Raw genomic sequence first — 24,547 nt, forward strand, 5'->3', positions numbered from 1 at the left:
TGTAAGCTACAGTGTATTTTCCAATGTTTTATCATACTGATATTTTGTAACTGACACTGGGGGAAGTGTATAGTCTAAATAATGTCTCTACATATACAATCCGTAATTCTTAACATCATCACATAGTTGCATATTCATCATTTCTTAGTACATTTGCATCGATTTATAAAAAGAAATAAAAAGACAACAGAAAAAGAAATAAAACAATAATAGAGAAAAAAAATAATGTCTCTAACATGACATGTTGTAAATTTGAATTCTGACTTCATCATAAGCCTGAAGGCTCCTTGAAAGCAAGAATTGTCATTTCTTTTGCAACAACTTAATAAGTACTATTGACTTGCAAAGTAATGTTTAAATTAAAATTTGTTTTCTTATTTTGTTCTCATAAATCATTTATTATTCCACCATCCTGCTCTTCTGCTCACTTTTTTTTCCTTCAGATACTTGGAATAATTACCAGTTAATCAGTTATGCTAATATCCTTTTAAAAATGAGAAGCCTGGGGAGACCCAGGTTCGATCCCTGGCCCATGCACTTCCCAAAACAAACTAACAACCAAAACAAACAAATGAAAACAAAACAAAACAATTCAACAAATGGTGCTGCAATAAGGGGATACGCACATGGAAATGGAATAAAATGTGACCTCTGCTATACAGCATACCAAGCAAAAAAAGAGAAATGTCTGCATATAAGTTCAATATGTACTTTTAAATACTTATTTTATTCTCCTTTTCAAATTTGACACTTAAAATAGTTCTTCTCAGATACATTAATAAAACAGTGTTCTTTAAATTCCATGTGAAATGTGAAGGATTAATAACACCTTTTATAATTCTTTGTTTAGATTGGATTGGGATGGTATTCGTAAGCATTTGGATGAATATGCAACTATTGCAAGTTCCTCAAAAGGAGGAAGAATTGGAATTGAAGAATTTGCACAGTATTTAAAGTTGCCTGTTTCAGACGTGTTGAGACAACTTTTTGCACTCTTTGACAGGGTATGTTAAATTTTAAACTTTAACATATAAACATTTTAGTTCTATCAGTTCTCAAAGATCATAAGTCACTTGCATTGGAAAAACTCGTTGAATCAGTGTAAGAAGAAACAAGACTAGGTTTAATTGTGTGATTTTGTTTTTTAATAATATAATAATTAAATGTGTGTATATTATAATATTTATGATAGTGTCTATTTCTTTTAAACATCAGGTTAGAATTAAATACTGTGACCCTAAAAGCACATTTGTAATATGAAATTGAGAAAGCTTACTTAACTAGCAAAAATTTAAAAACTGATATTTCAAACTCATGCACTGATGACTTGGGGTGATACTAGTCAATTCTCAAGGATTCTGGATTTCCCCCAAAATATGTGAAGACTAAGAAGTTTTTATTTTCAAATTAATTTTAATAAAGGGTTCATTAAAGTTTGGCAATTAGCCATTAAATTGAGGGTACAGTTTGTTGTGTGTGAATATGTAAGTACTTAACAGTTAGAAATTTTGAATTGTCAAAAAGTTTCCTTAGGGAAAAATGTATCAGTTTTACAGTTCTCTCTTTTTAATTTGTTTATTAATAAAACTGACAGTAAAATTCACTCCTTTGGTTATGGTTCTATGAATTCTGAAAAATGCATAGAGTCATGTAACTACTACCACTCTCAAGATATAAGACAGTTCCAAAAATAAATCCCCATACTATATAATTTTGTAGTCAATCCCTTCCGCACCCTTAACCCCTAACAATCACTGATTTGTTCTCCATCCTTATAGTTTTGTCTTTTCCAGAATGTGACATAAATGAAATCATACGGTATATAACCTTTTGAGTGTGGCTTCTTTCACCTAGCATAATGCATTTGAGATTCAGCCATGTTGTTGCATGTATCAATGATTTTTTCTCTTTTGTTGCTAAAAAGAATTCCATTATGAATGTACCATGGCTGTTTATCCTTTCTCCAGTTGAGGAACATTTGGTTTGTTTCCGATTTTGGGTGATTATGAATATATCTGTTCTAAGAATTCATGTATAGGTTTTTTTGTGAATGTAGTTTTCATTTCACCTGGGTAAGTATTTTAGGAGTGTGATCTCTGGGGTCTAATTTTGATAAAGTCCAATTTACAGTTTTTTCTTTTATGAGTTGTGCGTTTGCTGTTGTATCTAAGAACTTTTTATCTACCCCAAGGTCATAAAGATTTTCTTCTAAAAGTTTTATAACTTTAAGCTTTGATCTGTGATCCATACCGAGTTAATTTCGAATAGCATGTGAGGTATCACTCAAGATTCATTTATTTGTTTTGCATGTAGTTGTATGATTATTCCAGCACTATATGTTGAAACAACAGTCCTTTCCTCATTTAATTGCCTTGGTACCTTAGTTGTAAATCAATTGAGCCACTGACTTGTTCACTTAAAAGTGGTTCATTTTGCTACACGACTTTCACCTCAATAATTCTAAAAAACTGTTATTCATAGCTATGCTGAAAAGTAGATTCAATTAACCTTATTTGGCCATTGATCAATTGTTCATTGATCTACATTCTATCCTTTCACAAGTACCACACTGTCTTCATTACTGTAGCTCTATTGCAATTCTTGCAATCAGAGAGTGTCATCTTTTTTTTTTTCCTTTTCAAACTTGTTTTGGCTATTCTAATTCTTTTACCTTTCCAAACAAATTGTAGAATCATCTTGATATCTAGAACAAAATTCTGTTGGGGTTTTGATTAATATTGCGTTAACTCTGTGGAGTTAGGATGAAGAGAACTGACATTTGAACAATATTGATACTTCCAATCCACTAACACATTATATCTCTTCAATTTCTTTAGATCTTTTCTGATTTCTTTCATAAGTATTTTATTTTATTTTTTTAGTATACAAATCCTGCACATATTTTCTGTTAGATTTATATTAGAATATTCCAATGTTTTGTAATATTATATGGATGTAATTTTAGTGCTTTTGTAAATAGCATTGTTTTTAATTTCTCGTTCCAATTGTTCATTGCTAGTATGCAGAAATACAATTGATTTTTGTATATTGTAATTATTTATTTGTTCTAGGAGACTTTTTATAGTTTTCATAGGATTTTTTATGTCATCTATGAGGAGAGAAAGTTTTATTTCTTCCTTTCCAACTTCTAAGCCCTTTCTTTTTCCTGCCTTATTGCACCAACAGAGACTTCCTGTACAATGATGAACAGGATTTGAGACTTGACATCCATGCCTTGGTTCCTAATTTCAGGGGAAAAGCATACAGTCTTTCACTTTTGTGTGACATTAACTGTACTATTTTTTGTAGATGTCTGTTATGGTTTGTTAAAGCTGCTGGAATGCAATATATCAGAAATGGAATGACTTGTAAAAAGGGAGTTAATTAAGTTGCAAGTATACCATTCTAAGGCTGTGAAAATGTCCAAATTAAGGCACCAACAAGAGGTTACCTTCACTCAAGAAAGGTTGATGCCATCTAGAATACCTCTGTCAGCTGGGAAGTCACCTGGCTGGCATCTGCTGGTCCAGTGCTCCTGGGCTCTATTGCTTTCAGTCTCTGTTGACTGTGGGGGTTCCTCACTTGACTTCTCTAGGGCTGGGTTTCATCTCTTGGTTTCCTTTGGCTCTCTTCAGGTTCTGGTTTGCTTAGCATCTTATGAGAAGGCACATGGCAATGTCTACTGGGCCCTGCATCTCAAAAGGTCTCTGGCTGTGTCAGCTCGGAAGCTTTTTCCAAAATGGTTCCTTCTTAAGGACTCTAATAAGCAACTCTAGTAAGCAACTCTACCTTGAATGGAAACCACCTAATCAAGGGGTCCCACCCACAATTGGGTGGGTCACATCTTCATAGAAACAACTTAATAAAAAAGAGCCCACTCAGCAATATTGAATCAGGATTAAAGAACATGTCTTTTCTGGGATGCACAACAGTTTCAGACCAGCACAATGCCCCTGATGAAGTTAAGGAAATTACCTTCTATTCCTAGTTTGCTAGAGTTTTTTTTTTTTTTTTTTTTTTGCTTGTTTCTTTTTTGCAAGAGTTTTTATCATCTATGGTTGTTAAATTTTGTCAAATGTTATTTCTACTATTAGATGATTATGTAATTTTTCTTCTTTATTCTATTAATATGGTTAATTACATTGTGTTTTTTGTACTTTTATTCTGGTAAAATATATGCAACAAAATTTTCCCACTTTAGTGACTTTCATATGCACAATTCAGTCATCTTAATTATATTCATAATTTTGTACTACCAACACTACCATCCATTATCAAAACTTTTTCATTACCCCAAACAAAAAATCTGTACCAATTAAGCAATGACCCTCCATCTATCTATCTCTATGTATTTTCTTATTCTAGGTATTTCATATAAATTAAGCCATACAATATTTATCTTTTTTTTTTTTCCCTGCACTTACACAATCCTGCCTCACTCAACTCACCTTAGTCCCAGCTTTGCAGAGGCTTTTCAAGGGCAGGACTTTTTTTTTTTTTAAATACATGGGCAGGCACCCAGAAACGAACCCGGGTCCTCTGGCATTCCAGGCAAGCGTCCTTGCCTGCTGAGCCACCGTGGCCCACCCAGTATTTATCTTTTTGTGTCTGTTTATTTCCCTCAATATGACATCTTCAAAGTTCAACTATATTGTAGCATCATTCCTTTTTATAGCTGAGTAATATTCCATTGTTTGTATATGCCACATTTGATTTATCCATTCATTTGTTGTGAATACTTGTTTTGCTTCTACCTTTCAGCTATTGTGAAAAATGGTACTATGAACAATATGTACAAATATCTCTTCAAATCCTTATTTTCAGAACTTTGGGGTATATACCTAAAAGTAGAATTGCTGAGTTACCTGATAATTATGTTTAACTTTCTGAGGACCTGCCAAACTGTTTTTCATAGTGTCTTCAGCATTTTACATTTGCATCAGCAATGCACAAGGGTTCCTATTTCTTCACATCCTTACCACTAGCCTTACGTTCCCAAGGTAAACTCCAGGTAATCATAATATATTATCCTTTTTATGTATTGCTTATTTATATTTCTAAAATTTGGTTGAGGATTATCCATATATATTTATGAGAGATACTGGATTATGGTTTTCTTTTCTTGTACTGTTTTATCAGATCAGGATTATCAGAGTGTGTGTTAGTTTGCAAGCTGCCAGAATGTGATATACCACAAATAAACAGCTTTTAAAAAAGGAAATTTAATAAGTTCCAAGTTTAAAATTCTAAGCCTATAAAAATGCCCAACCAAGGCATCCAGGGAAAGATACCTTACTTCAAGGAAGGCCGATGGGCCAGGAACACATCTATCAGCTGGGTAGTCACGTTGCTGGCATCTTCTGGTCCTTTGCGCCTGGGCTCCCATGCCTTCAACCTCTGTTCCTATGTGGGCTCTTCACTTTGCTTTTCCAGCACTGGCTTTCATCTCTTGGCTTCCCTTGGCTCTCTCCAGGTTCTGGCTTGCTTAACATCTCATGGCAGCATCTGCTGGGCTCCAAGAATCTCCAGACATCTGTGTCTCTGTTCTTCATGTGTTCGTATCTCTGTCAGCTCTGCTGTGAAATTTCTGTCGGCTCTGAGGCTTCTGTTGTTTCTGACTCTCTCCAAAATGTTTCCTCTTTTAAAGGATTCCAGTAGACTAATCAAGACCCACCTGAAATGGGTGGAGCCACATCTCTATCTAATCAAAGATCACACCCACAACGAGGTGTGCCATAGCTTCATGGAGATAATCTAATCAAGCTTCCACCCTACAGTACTGAATCAGGATTAAAAGAAATGTCTGCCCTCACAAGATTGAATCAGGATTAAAACATGACTTTTCTGGGTATATAATATTTTCAAACTAGCGCAGGGTATTTCTGGCCTCATAAAATGAGTTGGTAAATGTTTCTTTCTATTTCTGGAAAAAAGATATTTTCTGAAGAAATTACAGTTTGGTGATAGAGAACCTGGGTTTTTTCCTTCTGTCCCAGAGCACACTAATGTTCCTATTGACTTCTTCTGTAACCTTGTAGATGAACTATTCTTTAACATGATACTGTTAAAGAATATGTAAAAAGTACTATATGCAATACCTAAGCTTTCCTTCTGGGCCTTCTTGCAGCATGCATAAAAAGTGTCCGTTAAGTGACAGTATTTCACTGGAGTGATACATCAAGTGCAATGAAGATTTGGGAGAAGGAAGAAGTAAATTATTGGATTTAAATGTGCAAGTTAGGAAATAAGAGATGCCTTTTCACTTGTATTGTTGCTAGTCTTTCTGTAAGATTTATATTGCATCTTCCACTATGACTCTAGAAACCATGCAATTAATTTTAAATAAAGTTTCTATAAACAGGAACGAATATGGTAAGAACATTTAAACAAGGACAGGACATGAGGAAATGGGAAAGGACATGAAACAGGAACCAAGAAGGAAGTTTACAGCACATCTTAAACAGAGTGCTCACCTAGATTTTTAATCAAAATTAAAAATAATATCCATGGAGGTTGTCCTGTCCATCAGATGTCAAACTATCATAGCTAAAGAATTGCTGTGACACCAATTCTGTCTTTTGATGGCTGATGATACCTGCCAACAATCCCATTGTTTCTAAGCCCTGATAAATATAGAAGATTTGGGAGTGGGGAAACTGGGGAAGGGAGTCTAAACCGAGGATTAAATTAACTTTTCTGTGAGATATTTTTCACAAAGTGCTAACCTGAAAAGGTTGCAGTCCCTCTGTCACATGATAGGTACATTTGATACCTGAGCTGAGGCATTCTGAAGCCCCAGCTAGCCATGTTGACTCACTATGAATTAGTGCAAGACAAATGGCTTCAGGCATTTAGAAGACTGGTGAACCTTCGCAGCCAATTTGGTTTTTCACATTTCTACATGGACTGCTTCATCTGCTCTCATATCATTTATAACTGAGTTTTCTTCACTTCTTTGGGAAGTGTGGCTTAGCCTGAGATACAATCTATAAACTGGTCTTTAAAGCACTTTTCATCTCTAACATACTAGTCTAGAAAATTAACGACTAAAGCATTTGACTGATTTTTTTTCTTTCTCATGTCACCTGTCTGAACCTGTGAAGAATTGTTTTGTTTAGAGAAGCTGAATTGTGCAATTGTGGCCACACCCTGTGCCCATACTTAGTTACATGCTAGGCCTGTTTTTACAGTGTCTCTAATTTATTCAGCTGGAGAATATTTGATGAGAATCACAAAGAAATTCACTTACTCCACAATTTGTTTCTCTCCACCTAGTTTATCTTGATACTCTTAATGGCGGTGGGGGTGGGAGGAAGGGTGGAAAGGAGAACGGGCTGGTGTTCCTGTTGCTCTTTCTGTAGCTCTAAATTCCTGCAGGGCAGATTGCTTCCATGAGCCCCTCCCATTTGCCCTTTCCGCTTTCTTTTTCTTTCCCCCTTGCTTTTTTTCTTCTCCTCATCGTTTTCCAAGTCTAATGTTATTGGTATTTTGGGGGTGGGAGAAGACCCGAATATTCCTCCACCAGTTCCTTATTCTCTCTTCCCACCAATATTCTTGGCTAGGCTACAAAAATGCCGTAGTGGCTTTTCTCTCAGCTTCTCGTTTAAAACTACGCTGTTCAGGCAGCGCCTTCTGTATTTTTCAATTTTCAGATATTTGATGACAGGTGATTGGAAAGTCCAATAGTAATGTGTCCTTCACAATCCAAAGCCTAGCATTCTTCACTAGTTTGGAATAATTTCTTTTTGTAGTGGCTTCATCTCTTTGGAAACAAAAAGACCCTTTTCATCTTTGAATTTAATTTAGCTTTTTATTTGCGTGAATGCGTACTGAACTCTCTGGATCAGAGGTTAATTAAGGGTTAGTTAAATGTCCAAAGGAGTTAGAGTTGAGGGATGAGATGATGATTTAAAACAGTGGCTTCTCGACTTTTTTCATACTTATGATTCAGTTTTAAATACTAGATTTTTTGCTGACACACTTGAAGGGATTTAAAGATATTTATCAAGATTAAGAAACAATACTGGCTAAAATAGAAATAATTATAACACAGCCATTTCTACAGTATAACTGTCATCCAATGTCCATAACAGCATCATTGTTTATTTAGTCTTCCTTAAGCACTTTATTGAGCAAATTGAGCTCAATATTGAGCAAAGTCCTCAAATATTTTAGTAAACAGGCAATCTTTGTTGCTAGCTTGACAGTATATCATGTGTATTGGCCTCTTAGCTCTTCCAAGCAGCATGTTATACTCTCTTCTACACTGCATCTCATGATACATTCAGTTTAATGTTCCATCTGACACATATCACCATTAGAGTTTGTATACCTACTAGTAGCAAGGCTGTATACTTCAGGGGTTTTGCAAACATTTTCTGTGAAGGGCCAGATCATCTTTGTTGCAACTATCCAACTCTGCCATTGTAGTACAAAAGCAATCTGTATTAGTTTCCTGGCTGCTAAAACAAATACCATACAATGAGTTGGCTTAAACAATGGGAATTTATTGGCTCATAGTTTTGAGAGTAGGAAAACTCTGGAATTGAGACATGAGCAAGGTGAAGCTTTGTCGCTGAAGACTTGCGTTTTGGAGCTGGCTGCTGGGGATTCTTGGTTCTTGACTTTTCCTTGCATGGCTATGTACTTGGCAATATCTTCTCTTTCTCCTCCTGATTAAGTTGATTTCTGGTTTCTTCCCCTGTGGCTATCTATCTTTATGGCTTTCTCTATAAGGCCCCCAGTAATAGGACTAAAACCCATCCTGATTCAGTTGGGCCACACCTTAATTGAAGAAACCTCAATAAAAGTTCCTGTTTACAATGGGTTCCCAATCCATAGGAATGGATTAAGATTAAGAACATGTTTTTCTAGAGTACATAACTCTAAGCCACAACCCAGCCATAAATAATACATAAACAAATGGGAATGGCTGTGTGTGAATAAAACTTTATTTACAGAATAGGCACTGGGCTGGATTTGGCTCACAAGCTGTAGTTTGCTGATGTTATATTTCATAAGCTGATGAAAACAAAACATGCTGTTAGATATAAGGGCTGGATTGCAAGATTGCAGTCAGTGCTTATGGTGACCATTGTTAATTTGTGGGATACTCCACAGGTAATTTTAAGAATCTTTATGTTAACTAACCCTTCTAACTTACTGATATTTCCCACAGTTCTAACTAGTGGTATATTATTTCACTTCATAAATGAAAGGAAAAGAATAAAGGATACTGAATTCTAATCCCTCAGATATAGTGTCTGAGGTAAAAGTTCACTTTTTCTTCTTACTAATACCATTATGCACATAATAGATCAATTCCTTGTAGAATTTAGATAGTTACTATTTCCATTCTAAAAAAAGTTTGAAAACCATCATGATTTTTACTATTCTGCCTTTTAGCAGTATTCAGTTCTTCTGACATTCCTATGTCCTTTGTTTAAATATTAGACAGGAAAAGTTTTGTGTGTACTTTAGCACTTTGGTGATTCAGTGTTTTGGACTATTGTAAACCTCTGTAGATATTTTATTACTGTTTCACATTATGTAGAATGAATGTGTTTCTTTATTCCAAGTTCTTCCTGTCGGTTCTGTTCTTGGTATTGGTTCAAGTATTAAATTTTGAGTGCCAATAATAACAAGCATCCTTGCTTGCCCCTTCCTGTTAGAGAAGGTAGAGTACTATAGTGTGCACGTTTTCTCCTCATGCAGAGGGTTAGTACGGGGTACTTTAGTGGCGTAAGTGATTGGAAATAAACAGTGAAGTCTTCTATCCTTTATGTTTCTAATTCATGTCTGATAGTTAATATAGCATTTCATTTTATATCATACTTATATGATATAATTGGTGGGAAAAGGCCATGACTTTCTGAGTGGTTCAATGAACTTTTCTATTCAGTTTTACAAGGGGCCCTGAAAGTTCAGTGGTCCTAGATCTGACTATTTCGTTCTCAGTTTGACTTAGCTCCCCCATTTAGTCCATACATAGTATTTGCTTCTACCAAGTGTTGTTACACTAGGAATATCCATTTAAATGTGAAAATCATATACTTTCTTTTTGGCTTCTCAATACAAGTATATTTGGACAGGTACATAGGGGAAACAGAAAAGAAATTTCAACAATTGAAGTTTAACTTTTTTACTACAGCAAGTGAGTTATTATTGACCTCCTCCAGTAGCATAAAGAAGCAAAGAACAGGGCTCTCTAAAGAGCAAATGGTGCTAGGATGATTCAGTTTCTTTCTATGATTGAGTGACAGTGCCAGTGACAGGGTAAAGAAATAGATACTATCTGTATGGACTTCAGGAAGACTTTTGATTTTTGTCCAACATGACATTCTCATCAATAAATTAGGAAAATCTGGTCCAGAATATGTTGCAGTTAGGCAAAAACCCCATTTGACAGAAGGGCTTCACCCATAGTAGAAGTTGTGAGTTCTGTTATCCTAGAGCAGGTTCAGTTCTCTCACCTTGGGGTTCTGTCTGGGGGAGCAACATACATAGTAGTTTGTAATCAGGAATACCTTTGAAAACAAGACAATATGTCAGAATGGGGATAAGGATAAATAAGCATGTTTTTAAAGGTCTTGGAACCAGACACAAGATAAGAAAGATTAAATTGATATATCACTTATATTTATCAATTTGGGCAGTAGAAGGAAACTGAACTCAATATAAGAATGTTGCTGCTGCTATTGTTTCATGGCACATTGAAATTTAGATTCAAAATTTTGCAACTACCTTAGTTTGCCAGGGCTGCTTTGACACATACCACACAATGAATTGGCTTAAACAATGGGAATTTACCATCTCCTCGGTTTGGAGAATGGAAGTCCATAATCAAGGTCTTGACTGGCCATGCTTTCTCCCGGAGTCTGTGACATTCTGATGCTGGCTTACCACAATCCATAGGGTTCCTTGGGCTGAATCTCTGCCTTTGTAACATGATTTCTTCTTCTGGATTCTACTTCTCCTACTCAGTTGTCTGTGTCTCTGGATTTGCTGACCTAATAATCCCTATGGATTAAGGCCCACCTTGATTCAATTTGGCCTCATCCAATAGGCTCTTCAAAGACACTATCAAGTGAATCCTCACCTTAACTCATAACGTCTTTAAAGACCTTGCTTACAAATGGGTTCCCACCCGCAGGAACATGGATTAAACTTGAACATGTCTGTTTGGGGGGGGACATAATTCAATCTACAGCAAAATTAAAAAGAACCTTTGCAATCACATTGTTCATCTTCATTTTTCAGCAGGCTGCCAGCCCAAGGGAAGGTTACTTGCCCAAGGCCACATAGCTGGTTAATTATAGAAATCCTAGTTCAGTATTCTTTTTGCTTCAGAATTTCACTATTGACTCTTTTCTTAAAATATAACTTTATTAAGGCATAATTTATATACTATAATCCATCCGTTTCATGTGTACAACTCAGTGATTTTTTTAGTATATTTACCAAGTCATACAATCATCACCATAAATCCATTTTAGCACACTTCCATAACTCTAATATGACCCTTTGTGTCATTAGCTATTAATCCTTATTTTTCTTCTCTGCCCAATCACAGGCAACCACTAATCTATTTTCTGTCTTTATAGATTTACCTTTTTGGAAGTTTCATATAGATGGAATCAAACAATATATGGTCTCTTGTGTCTAGCTTCTCTCACTTAACCTAATTTTTGAGATTTATCCATGTCATAACATATATCAGTAGTTCATTCCTTTTTTATTTGCTGAACAGTATTCCATTTATGGATATACCGTATTTTGCCGATCTATTCACCAGTTGATGGATATTTAGATTGTTTCCGTTTGGGGTGATTATGAATAATGCTACTAATAACTTTTGTATATCACTGCTAACTTGTTTAATGTTCAGCAACTCTTCCTCTCAAATTGGGGTTAAAATTTCTGTCAAATGTTGCCTCTTCCTTACCCTGTTCATCTATATCTGGAAAGTAGAGTTCCTCCAGACAGCAACTAAAGTTGCTATTAATGTTCTAATAAATAGCCTTCGGTGATTAAATGGTCCAGAGGGAAAAAGACTTCTCAATCTAATAGTCTTTTATTCCATGTGGTTCATGAGAAACTCTTAGGCAAATAATGAGAGGAATTGGATTTAAATCTCAGCAAAAACACTTCTGTAGACACATGTTATATGACAGTGGATGCTAGCAAGTTTATTTGCAATATTGTAAAAACAAAACCGTGTAATTGACTCTGAAAAACACTTATATGAGTGGATTTAGATCTGTCTGAGGCCAGATGGCCCTTGTGATCCCCTAAAAGGAAGACAGTCCTTTTGTGATACTTTGTTTTGTGTGGTTAAAGAGATATTTGGCCTTTTGGATACAGAGTCAATTTCATTGTATCCATGAGAAATAAAACCAGTCATTGGAGAATTTTATATAAACCACTAGGTATAGCAGATGGAGACAGAACATTGTTCCAGTGTCCTAAACTGAGCAGTGTCCTCTAGCTATTGTTTTCTCCCTAATAATTGTTAGCGTAAGCATTCTTCAGTTTTAGAATTTTACAGTTTACAAAGCAATTTCACATCTAATCTTTTCACTTCACATTTGTGCTTGAGTGATTCCCACACTTATCCATGGGATAGCTTGTTGCATGGCTGTTCAAGGCCCTTTTCAATCCAGTTCCATCTTATTGTTTTGCCTTTATCTCCCATTACTCCCAGCAATGGACTTGTATTTCCTTCTTCTCTGCATTTTATATACTGTTTCTCCTTATCCCTTGTGTATTTGGAGAACTCAGACTTAGCCTGCAGTCAGACCTACACATTATCTCTTCTGTACGGAATCTTTTCCTTTCCTTTGCCTCAGCAGGATTCATTGCTCCCACTTTTGCATACTTATGGTAATTTAATAATAAGGTATGACTATATAAGCTGTTGGACCTTGTATAAGTAATTAAATTTATCTGAGTTTTTCTTTGCTTATCTGGAATATTTATGCAACTTTCAGAGGAATTCTATGAAACCCAAACACCAAAGCATATTATATACAAGAGTATTGGATTAGTATTCACAGTACAATCTGAACATACTACTTCAAATCATATTACAACCAGTTTTCTATGAATCTGCTTGATCCTTGAGCATAGCCATCCTATTAGTTCACCTTTATATTCTAAGCACTGAGCTCAAGTTCTAATACATAATAAATCTGAGTAAATCATTGGCAGGGGAGATACTTTATCATCATTTTCTAGATTAAAAACTGAGGCCAAAAATGCCAAGTGATATAATAATTTAGTCATTAAGTGCTGTTCAACTTTCTCTGAATTTGTCAATAGAACTTCCAAAGAAAGACCTCTGTAAGATGTGACTTTGACTCTACCTGGTATCAAGGATAGTGTTTCTCAGAGTGTTGTCTGATTCATGTCACAGACTCACTTCTGAAGATGCTTGTTAAAAATATAAGAGTAAATCTCCCAAATGTAATGGTGGAGGGTTGGGGAGCCAGACACAAAAAGAGTATATATTGTATGGTTCTGTGCATTTAATGTGTGAAAACAAGCAAAAACTAATTTATGGTGTTAGATGTCACGGGGTGGGGTGGGGGAAAGTGGGGGCAATGGAGAACAGTAACTGGGAAGAGTCATGAGAAAGCTTCCAGGGTGCTGGCGATGTTCTGTTTCTTGATCTGGGTGGCTATAACATGGGTGTGTAGAGTTTGTGAAATTCTTAGAGCTGTATATTGGGATTTCTACACTTTCTTTAAAAATATATTGTACTTCGTAAAGGTTCCAAAAATGTAGATCCATGGACCCCATAGCAGACCTACTGAATCAGAATTTCTGGGGATGGGACCTGGGACCCTGCATTTTAATAAGAATCCCCTTTCATGTTTTTCTTAGGAATGTTGAATTTTGATAGTTTCTGCTAGAGGAAGAGGATTAGGTAAATATCCTTCAGTGCCCAAAAATTTTTCAGTTGTACCTTGACCATAAATATTTCTTAGAAAAGAAATCCTTGAGTCAGTTGCCTTCTGTTAGGAAAATGCTTTAGAGAGAGAACTAAGAAATCAAGAAAGTATGCAAATGTTAAGTTTTATATTTTTCCTCTTAACAATATTATTTCTTCTACTGTATCATACACAGTATACTTTATGAATATTTACCTAGAAGAGTGGAAAACAGTTTTATTGAGACCTTGTAAAAAATTGGCAAGTGCTAGGACCTAGTGGAATTCAGGCAACTCAAGTCTGAGGTGAGATATCACATCATAGGGTGTGGTGCAGTGTAAGCAGGTACAGAAAAGCCAGTTCTTCCACTGTGAGCTAATTAGACTCCATTTCAACCGTCTTCATACCATCTCCAAGATTTCGGTAGCTTTTACACTTGCTTGTTAAACTGAAAGCATGTTTCTGGCAAAGGCTTTTTTGGAAGGGGCAGATCGAGGTCTTGGAGAAGCTCTTGGAGGCCTTCTGAGAGGAGGTGGTCAGAAAGGAGGAGGAAATATTGGAGGGATAGTTGGAGGAATTGTGAATTTTATTAGTGAGGCTGCAGCCGCCCAATATACTCCAGAACCACCTCCTACTCAGCAGCATTTTACAAATGTGGACACCAATGAAAGTGAGGAAGTTAGGCGGTTTCGGCAACAATTTACACAGCTGGCTGGACCGGACATGGAGGTGGGTGCCACTGACCTGATGAATATTCTCAACAAAGTCCTTTCTAAGCACAAGGATCTGAAGACTGATGGCTTCAGTCTTGACACCTGTCGAAGCATCGTATCTGTCATGGACAGTGACACAACTGGAAAGCTGGGCTTTGAAGAATTTAAGTATCTGTGGAACAACATCAAGAAATGGCAGTGTGTTTATAAGCAATATGACAGAGACCATTCCGGGACTCTGGGACGTTCTCAGTTGCAGGGGGCTCTGCAGGCAGCAGGCTTCCAGTTAAATGAACAACTTTACCAAATGATTGTCCGCCGATATGCAGATGAGGATGGAAGTATGGATTTTAACAACTTCATCAATTGCCTGGTTCGCCTGGATGCCATGTTTCGTGCCTTCAAGTCTCTGGATAGAGATGCAGATGGCTTAATTCAAGTGTCCATACAAGAATGGCTGCAACTGACCATGTATTCCTGAAGTGGGCACTGAGAAGTCTAGACCCTCCCTGGGGACAGGACTCTGAGAGCCCAACCGTGCTCTCCACAAGGTCACTGATTTTGCCCCATGCTGTCCTTTTCAGGTCAGCTCCTGCTCAATTCTCCAGATATCTGAACTTTGCTACTCTTTACTGCTTAATTAAAAAAGATTTTTCATGCAAAATATTTTGAGTGGTTTGTACACCAGCTTTTTGAGATACTAGATTCTATATGATTGGGGGAGGGAATACTAATGGGGATTTTAAAAGGTTGTTTGCTTGTTTGCTGAATTAATTCCAATGAGTAGGAATTTTGCTGTTGTTGTTAAGAATGAATTTTTTTAAAACATCCTGGAATAAATCAAAAAAGCACCCAGGAGTTATATTTTTCCCTTTCAAAAGGTGAGAAGAGAAGTTCAAAATCTGTTTTATTGTTTATCTTACGTCTGGTCTTTCCATTATATAAGAAATGAAGGATGCTTTGCAGGAAGCCTACTATTTAACTATATAAAAAAGCTTCAGAAATGTGAAATACAGTAATTTCATATAAGCATAGCATTTTATTATGGTAGAGGAACTGTCTAAAATTCTGGAATTCTTTAGTCCTGTTTCTCTAGTAAAATAAGCGCATGGCAATTTTGTTTTGTTTTGATATATTTGTAAAGAGAGTCACGGACATTGGGGAATAAAAGGGTGTATCCATAGTTTAAAATGTCTCTGGCTGCCTTAATGAATCAAAATGATCACTCTTAAATATACTTCATAGAAAATCAGGCGTGCCCAGTTGAGATTAGCCAGCACTTGTCATGGCTTGCCCTGCCTTGGAGCACAGAAAATACTTTTGTTTCTCTTTGAAAACTTCAGTTAGGAAAAAAAGTAAAAAGGTAAAACAGAAATGTAAATGAATAGTAGTCAATTAAAAGAAATAAAAAGCAAGATAGAAGAAAAATATTGTTAACTATTGCCAGTGTTTCTCAGCCCTTGTTGCAACGTAGACTCACTGGAAGAGCTCAAAATACTGATGCCTGAGTCCCACAGCAAATGAGTTAAACCAGGATCTTTAGAGATGGGGCCCACTGATAAGTATTTTAAGCACCCCCTAGAAGATTCTAATGAGCAGCCAAGGCAGAGATCCACTACTTTAAAGTAAGGCTGGCATGCTATATTTTTTCAAATCAGTCTCAGTCAAAACTAGACCAAACCAGGAGAACCAGTATTGACAGTGTCCAGGAGAAGACAGATATACTAATAAACTGCTGCCCCAAAGCTGTGGTAGTCATGCTTTCTTGGGTATAGCTTTGGCTTTATAATTTTGAGTCAGGTTCTTACATTGGGGCAAGCAAAATCCAGAAGCCCGGTACAAGTGGACTTAGGGGTAGAAAGGCTGCATTAATAAGCACTCAGTTCACCTGCCTGCTGTTTAATTTCCACTCCTCCTGTTTCTCTGATTTTTAGTGCATCCTGTCTCTTCCAGGCTACTTTTGGAGAGACCTCATGAATATGCATGTATATTCTTCCTTCCTCTTTTGACTCACTTAGAAGTAAGTTGTAACTATGGAAATGATGTAACTGTCCTGTGAACAGTCCTCAGCTGCCTGTTAGAAATCCCCAGTGAAATTTGGAAAAGTTGGCATTTGGTCTCTGTGTTCACCAATCATCACCATCATCTAATATTTATAAAACCCCACATGCATGTGATTCTGAACTGAGCAAACTGTGGAGATCATATCCACAACCAACTTGTAATTTAAGCTTTATCTGGTGTGCCACTTGGACCCAGTGTGGTTATGTGAGTAATGAGGTTGCTGCCAGCAACCACAAGTTAATATCAGCCTCCCTATTTTATAATAAAGTCACTTATGTATTAGGCATGGATGTAGGAGAGTAACCAGAAAAGGGGAAAGCTGCCAAAGTGTCATTGACGGTCTTAGAATATTAGGTTTAAATTTAACCTCACCCACATGATGGTTGCAGAAAGGATAGTGTAGCCACTACATTTTCTTTCCTCACTTCATTTTAAATGTTTCATAGAGTTAACACAACTGTCTCACACTTGGGTGGTGTGCAGTATTTCCTTTGTCCTCAAGTCGAGGGACCACCTACTTTCATGATTCTCTTCTAGCATGCACATGGCAAAACATCCTGAAGTTACCTTTTTCTCCTTTTCCCTTCTGAATTTGTATAAAATTTGTATAAACAATCCCATTTCAAAGAGTGAGGATCCCAGAAAATGCAGTCCAAGCTTGATTTTCCCAAGTAGCTAAATATCTAGCATTGTGTAGAACCAATAACTTGATGAATGACTGAATTTCTTATTTTTATCCCGTATTTGATGTTGTAAAGGCATATTTCAATGTAAGAAGTGTTTACTTGATAACTTTTTAAAAACATAGCTGTATCCATGATGAAGGTCTTTGATTCATATAACTCCATCTCATTACTTTTTTATTTCTAACACTAAGCGATACCTCAATGTAGTAAGTTGAAAATAATATGCATTGATAAACATGTCAGGTAGCACCATCTGCTTTTCAAATTTCATATATTCCACATGATCTTTAAAAGTACCTTTATCTCAGTATAATCTACTGAATACTATAACCTGTAATAACACCAAACAACAGCAAACTTCCAAAAACATTCAAAATTTGAATGTTCTCTTAAAGGTCACATGTAAAATATTTTCAGTAGTAATGTATCAATTTATAAAAGTTGATTTACATAGCAACCTCAATCAGAAATCTCTATCACAGTATTGCCCAACTAAACCAAAGTAGGGCCTTAAAAAATATTTGTGAAAGCACTATAGGGCACTGATATTTAATGTGCCTGGTGATCTTGAAGTGCTTTCAGAATTGCTTTTTAAAATAAGTCAACTAAAATAATTTAATTTAGAAAATCATTGATACAATTATGAACTTGAATAAAGATATATCTTACTCAAAAGATCCAGGTTAACTGAATGCCTCTTCCCTGCCTCTTCAAGGTAACTGAGAATTTACTGTATTTTAATAATAATATTCCTTTTGGTTTAAAAAGTATCTTCAAAAATTTGAATACTTTTTTTGTTGATTGCTGCCTAGTAAGTAGCATTTAAAAAATTATTTTAAGAACATTGATTATCACTTATTTGCAGAGATGGTATTAGTTATAACAGCAGTGCGTCACATAACAAAGGGAAAATATTCCCTGTCTTGCAAGCTTATCATTTCAGAAATGTGTTCACAACCACTAGATGTTACTAGACTTAAAAAGTAGTGAGACGTATCTGATTCCATTAAATTAATTAATTAAATGTTGAATAAATCCAACTATGCATTAGGAACCCAATTAGGAAACTGAGACCTGAGACTTAGACATATAAAAATCACTGTTTATGCCTTCTGAAATTGTAAATGACAGTGTGAACAAATGGCCTGGAATTTCCCACTGGCCCTGGGCACAGTTGTCTTGGGAGTAAGGAAGATGGAAAGGAACATGGTAAGTGGTGATGCTAGCATGTACTTCCATGCTTTTCTGATCCTGCTGACCATAAAAAGGAAGTTTCAGTAGGCCTAGTCACCCCTTCTTTTGCAGTGACTAAGTGCAACTCCTTTGTTCCCACTCTGGGATGGCCTGAACTCCAAATTAGGATAGTTGATGGAGGAATCAGGGCCTCCCTTCTCCAGAGGACTTGGTCTTTTCCTTTGAAATGTGGCCCTGAAGTCTAGATCTTTTATTTATTTGTTTTAGTTCATAATTTTCCATAAAGAATTCAGTAGTAAGGGGAACTAAACATAGATTTGGAGAATAATTTTTTTCATGGAACCAATCTGAAATTTAAAAAGTAAAGGAATACATTTGGCTGTTTACTTTTTTAGTCCCATTTAAAAATTTTTTTTTTACCAAACTATATTAGTTTGAATGATTGAAAATCAAACTAGTTAAACTTTAATTGGATTTATGACAGTGGTGAGTTTTGTGACCTCAACTCAAATTTATGCCTCAGTTTCTTCATTAGTAAAAAGAAAGCAGTTGAAATCGGTGATTTCTGAGATCCTTCTAGTTCTTCATTTTATTATTCTAAATATGGAACCTTAAAGTGTATAATTTTGTTAATATAGTAATCTCTCAGCATCATTTCCATGGTGCTTTTTTTTAATTCACATGACTAAGATGGAAACTTTCATATATTTTGTCAAGTAATTGACCATCAAGGGTCAGCTTTAACATTATTTTGTCAGTCAAAACCACCTATACCAGACTATTCTTAGAAAGTGACAATGAAAATTAGGGGTCCAGAATATTACTTTGTCCTGTGAATAGTTGTAATATTACGGGTCCATTAAGATTTCTATTTCTCCATCTGAAAAATTATTCATGATGTTTTTTATGTTATATGTGATTTGTGAGGTTTGGTAATATAGATAAAAATGGGATGCTCACAGCACATATTTAAAGGAGTGTTTCTAATCTTTCAGGCAATCTATGACTCTAACTTCAGTGTCCATAAGTAATTAACCATTCTTCAGAATTTCTCTTCGAGACTTTTATGTTGCTTAGTGAAGGAAACTGATTTCAGAAGAAATTTACCTATGTTGAACAATATATCCATGAGCTCCTCAACCTATAAGGCTAATTAAAACCAGTCATCACTGGTGCATGGGAAAATTCAGTGGTGGCAGCACAAGAAGGAAACTATGTCCTTTAAAATTCTGCATTTTCTGAAACTTCTGGGAGTACTGAACATGCAGATGTTGAGCATGTTGGTAGTTACACAAGTATATACATTTATCATCACATAGAGATGTACACTTAAAATGGAATACATTTTATTGAGTATAAATTATGCTTCAATAAAGTATAATTAAAGAAAAGAAAAAAACCCCACAGCTCTCTTATAGGCTGGTATCGAGACAAAAATGGAAGCTAGGTGACTGACCTTTTGTCTCAGGAATAAACCCTGTTACTTTAGGGAAATCTTGAAATCTCTGTATCTACCTTTCTTTATTTGGGAAAGTGAGATTATAACTCCTTTCACTTTCCACCTTACAGTAAGATAAAAATAATATGGTGAAAGCGGTTCTTGACCTTCTCTATCTTGATTACTATGAGAAGCTCATAAAAGTGACTGTATTTTTCCCTAAAGAAATTTACATGCAAAATTGCATATGATTGTAGGGACTTCACAGTCCTCTTCCTCCCCCAAACTGATCCATGAAACTCCAATGAAGAATGCTTGCCTTAGTGTTTTAAAGTGATGGGTCTATGAAAACTGGTCCTGTTGTTTTTAGTAACTGCCTAAGGCCTAAATAATGGAAATATACTGCTACTGCCAGGGGAAGAAGACAACCCTTGCCCTTAAAGGAACTGTCAGTTGAAATGTAGATACTTAGTCACAGTTGAAGATTATAATCTTATTGATGCTGAATATTATTTGTTAATCCATTGAATACTACACTGGCTTTGTTGCTGTTACTGCCTGGTTTATCTAGGAATTTATCACTTTAAGACTGTGCTGCAAAAATGGCCTAACCCCTGGGAATTATAATCATTGTATTTGTTTACAGTTCTTTCTCCTTCCCCTTTCTCTCACTCCATCTTTTCCTTCCATTCTCCATCTTTCTCCTTCATTCTCCATCTCATTTCTTTCTTTCCTTTTCTCTCCCTTTCTTTTCTTTTCATTTTCTCTTCCTTCTCTTCTTTTAGTCCTTCCTCCCTCCCTCTCTTTTTTGCCCCTCTCTCCCTTCCTTCCTTCCTTAAGGTCTTTATTTTTTCTCCCAATTTTCATCCTCTCAAGTGTTTCCTGTCCAGGTGAGAAGTTGCTGTGTAGGAAAAACTCTCTGTTCAGTCAGCCTGGATTAGAATTATCAGTCCTCTCTTTCATATTACCATCATGAAATGCCTCCTGAGGCATTAATATCATACTAGTTGTTATTAGTCTCCAGATGATTAGAAGCAGTTTGTGGAAAGTGTAGGATCTTCTGGGGCCTGATGTCCCCAAGCAGCAATTGATGATGTCCAGGTTGCTCCAGCTGCTTCTGCAAATTAAGTCTGGAAGGAAGAAAGAATATTTCTAGAATTATTGCTTCAATTTGCCCCTTTCCTTTCCCATCTATTATTCCACATGTGTAGGGTTTCTTAGTGACCTTTTTTGTGTAAAAGATATCGTAGTGTTGGCTATCATTACAGGTGAAATGAATGGTCCATTCCCATCTAGGATGAATGTCAGATTCTGCCTCCCACCAGGGTTCCCCTCAGGGCTGAGCTCGAGAACCCGCACTGGAACCTCAGTAATAAAAAATTTATATTGGTTGCTAAGTAGAAAATATTTTCCCTCTAAATTGGGAACAAATGAACTCCTTGCTGTTCTACCTCAGTGTTCTTTTTTCCAAAAACCTTAGTGCAGGATGATGTTGGGCTGTTTGATATACCTGAGTTTTACCTTGCAGGCTCTGATAAATGGTGATTCAATTAGTGGCCCTCCTAATTGATTTCTTTTATCCTTTCACAGAACCGTGATGGCAGTATCGACTTCCGAGAGTATGTGATTGGCCTGGCAGTCTTGTGCAACCCTGCCAACACAGAGGAAATCATCCAGGTGGCATTCAAGGTACTGTCAGCCCCATTGAAAGCATCCTGGGCTGCCTCACAAACAAGTGTTGACTCTAAGTGTATTATTTGAAAATCAGTGAATCTATTACATAAGTTTGTAGATCTGCTGTGACACAGAAATGAGAGTAATGAGATTAAGCCAGTTGCTACTGTGAATAAAGAAAATACTAAGTATCAATTTAAGTATAAAAGTCTTTGAAAGTAGCCTAGTTAACAGCATCAAAAAGAGCAAGTGATTTAACAAATTAACTTAGAAAAATTTTTTTTTTCAGCCTCCCCATTTTACAGCCCCCAAGTAAGATTTATAAATAAACACCACCTGTCAGTAGTCATCCTAATTCACCATCTGTAAAGTCCTGGTCCATCCTTATTTTTTTACTCTTTTGTCAGAGATAGTTTGAGTGGTATTTTCCTAATGGAATTTATGCTATCATTGTGTCAGATGAGCACCATCAAAAAGTTTCCAGTTTTCCACCCTGCACATTTTCCTGTGGTATATTTTCACAGCAAGACAGGTAGCTAAATTGGAGCCAGATGAATGAAATCCACAGTCCCAGTTCCCAGCAGAGCTGGGTAAATTAGAATTAGGAGGATCCTGACTTTCTTTATCACTTACATGTGTGAGAGAAAAGGACATCTAGATTACCAAAGTGTGTTTTCAATTCTTCAGAGATTGAAGTTGTTTCATCTAATTAGTATTAATTGGGTATTCCCTGTGAGTTCTAAGCTTGGATGGTCAGCTGTTAATAGAACAAAAACTTGATTTCACCCCTTGTTTTACCAGCCTTTTCATATTGACCCCTTCTTGCACAGCAACTCAGCCTCTTTGCTTCCTTCCAGCAGGCCAGCCCTGATTTTTGCTAATCTTGTTTCCCCTACTTGTACATCTTCCTGATATTCTCTGAGAAAAATATCTCTGACCAGCCTTCTCTCCTCTGTTATCTAAAGAGACTCTCTCTGTCTAAGACTCCTTTCTTATGCCTTGGAAGCCACGGGGGACAGCCTTAGTTCTGTCACTGAGAGAGTCCCTGAGTTTACTTTTTATTTCAGATTGATTTAAACCGAGTTACTGCTAAGCCTGAAAAGAACCTAAGAGGTTGGTGCTTAGTAAACGGTCATAACGCAAAGGCCAGTCTTTTTCCAAATTTAAAACCTTTGGCTTTTATAGGCTTACTCATCATAAGACCTAAAATTATGCACACAGCTAATTTATTCCAACCCATATATTTCTGGTTCTGTTTTGGGATTGGATATGTAATGATAAGTTTCGTTGGGTAAATGGCCACTTTTGGTTTTCCAATGAAAGTCCTGATAGAAAATTTGACCCTTAATCACAGTAATTATTGTTTTATTTGTTTGTTTGTTTGTTTGTTTTTTGGCATGGGCAGGCTCTGGGAATCAAACCCAGGGCCTCTGGCAGGGCAGGCAAGTAATTATTGTTTTTAAGGAAGTTATGAGATTTTTATCTGCTCTAGACCTTGGTTTGCAGAGAGAAGAGGGGAGGAAAGGAGCACCTAAAACTGTAATTAGCTTGTTTTTCAATAAGGCAAAGGTCATGCTTTATATTGGTATTTTTCAACCTTGCTTTTCAGGTATGCTTTATGATTATGAAAATAATTTTGGCATACTTTTATTTTTCGGGTAATAATATCCTTTTGCATATAGAATCCTTTCACATCCTTTTACTTGGGCAGCACATCATAGTTATGATTACAGAAACCCTTTTATCTCATTTCATCTTCACTGTAATGTTTAGAGGTAGAATAATAGAGGTCTTCAGTTGCAAGCGATAGGACTGGCTGACTGGTGCCAAAAGAGGAATGAGTATTAAGATGGGAAGTAGACTCAAGGGACGGCTTAGAACTGGCCGCTCCAAAGGACCTGGCTACAAGGACTGCTCTACTCCCTCCTTTGGACACTCTACTTGGAATGAGCAAACCCCAACTCTGTTTGAAATTAAATTTCCGGGGAAGGTTCATATAATCTTGAATCATGGGCCTATTGAGAAAGACAGGATGTTTTGATTAGGAGTCCCATAGTATTTTATGCAATGGGGAGATCTAATTCCCCTAAAGGAAGCTAGTCCATGAAGTTTTCTACCAGAGCCCAAATCATGGGGTTTTACCTTAGTTCTGGGAACTTCATAGCAGGGAGACTTGGGTCTCAGGAGAGAAGTTGAGGTTGGTTAGTAAGGGAGTGATCTGGGAAAGTGTGGCAAAGGACAGATCAAAGAAAGTAAAAGCGCCCAGTATGGATCTATGAAGGGAACTTACACAGAAGAGAGAGTCCCCAAAACCCCCAAAGTGGCAAGAATTTAGATTGTTAAGATGAGTTGGTGAGAACTGCTTAGAGATGCAAGGCAAAGCTGTAATATACCTTTGAAGAAAGCCTAGAGCCTGTGAGGAGGGGGAAGGAACTGAATCCTGGCAGTTAGTGTTTGAAGTCAAAGCCCCTAAATATCTTTGGGACTATAAGTTGTGAAAACAGTTGCTAACTCGTTTTTCACTTACCAATTATCTTAACCCCCAGTTAGGGACCAAGTGGTCGGAAATGAACTAGAAACCAGGTGCTTTCTTAGCTGGAGGCAGCATAGCACATTTCAAGTCACATATTTCTCCTTCCCTTATAGACAATTAAAGCACTATTCAGTATTTCCTTGTTCTTTTCATAAGTATCACATTTTATCAAATGCCTGTTTTTCTCTCTTTTTGATTATGTATTTCCTCACAAGTTGATACCTTAACAACAGAAAACTCTGGGTATTATCTACCTAGATTTGGATGCCACTCTACTGCCTTCTAGTTGCTAGACCTGGAGAAAGTTACTTAAC

At 36.5% G+C, this 24,547-nt stretch overlaps 2 protein-coding genes across 3 annotated transcripts in view; both read left to right on the plus strand.

The window, feature by feature from the left end:
* LPCAT2 (lysophosphatidylcholine acyltransferase 2) overlaps positions 1-24,547 on the plus strand; it is a 105,120-nt gene that overhangs the window by 55,152 nt on the left and 25,421 nt on the right. For both annotated transcript variants that reach the window (XM_077132472.1, XM_077132471.1), the window contains exons 11-12: positions 851-1,004; positions 21,617-21,715. In XM_077132472.1, coding sequence (XP_076988587.1) covers positions 851-1,004; positions 21,617-21,715 — 253 coding nt within the window. The remainder of the gene's footprint in view (positions 1-850; positions 1,005-21,616; positions 21,716-24,547) is intronic.
* Positions 13,599-15,308, plus strand: CAPNS2 (calpain small subunit 2). The gene has a single exon (XM_077132473.1). The coding sequence runs from the start codon at positions 14,388-14,390 to the stop codon at positions 15,123-15,125; it is 738 nt and encodes a 245-aa protein (XP_076988588.1). The 5' UTR covers positions 13,599-14,387; the 3' UTR covers positions 15,126-15,308.

This window comes from Tamandua tetradactyla, chromosome 16, assembly GCF_023851605.1.
Source record: "Tamandua tetradactyla isolate mTamTet1 chromosome 16, mTamTet1.pri, whole genome shotgun sequence".
NCBI classification, from domain to species: Eukaryota; Metazoa; Chordata; class Mammalia; order Pilosa; family Myrmecophagidae; genus Tamandua; species Tamandua tetradactyla.

What these genes read in the sequence shown, in the direction of transcription:
- CAPNS2 (XM_077132473.1), top strand. Translation starts at nt 14,388, where the DNA reads ATGTTTCTGGCAAAGGCTTTTTTGGAAGGGGCAGATCGAGGTCTTGGA.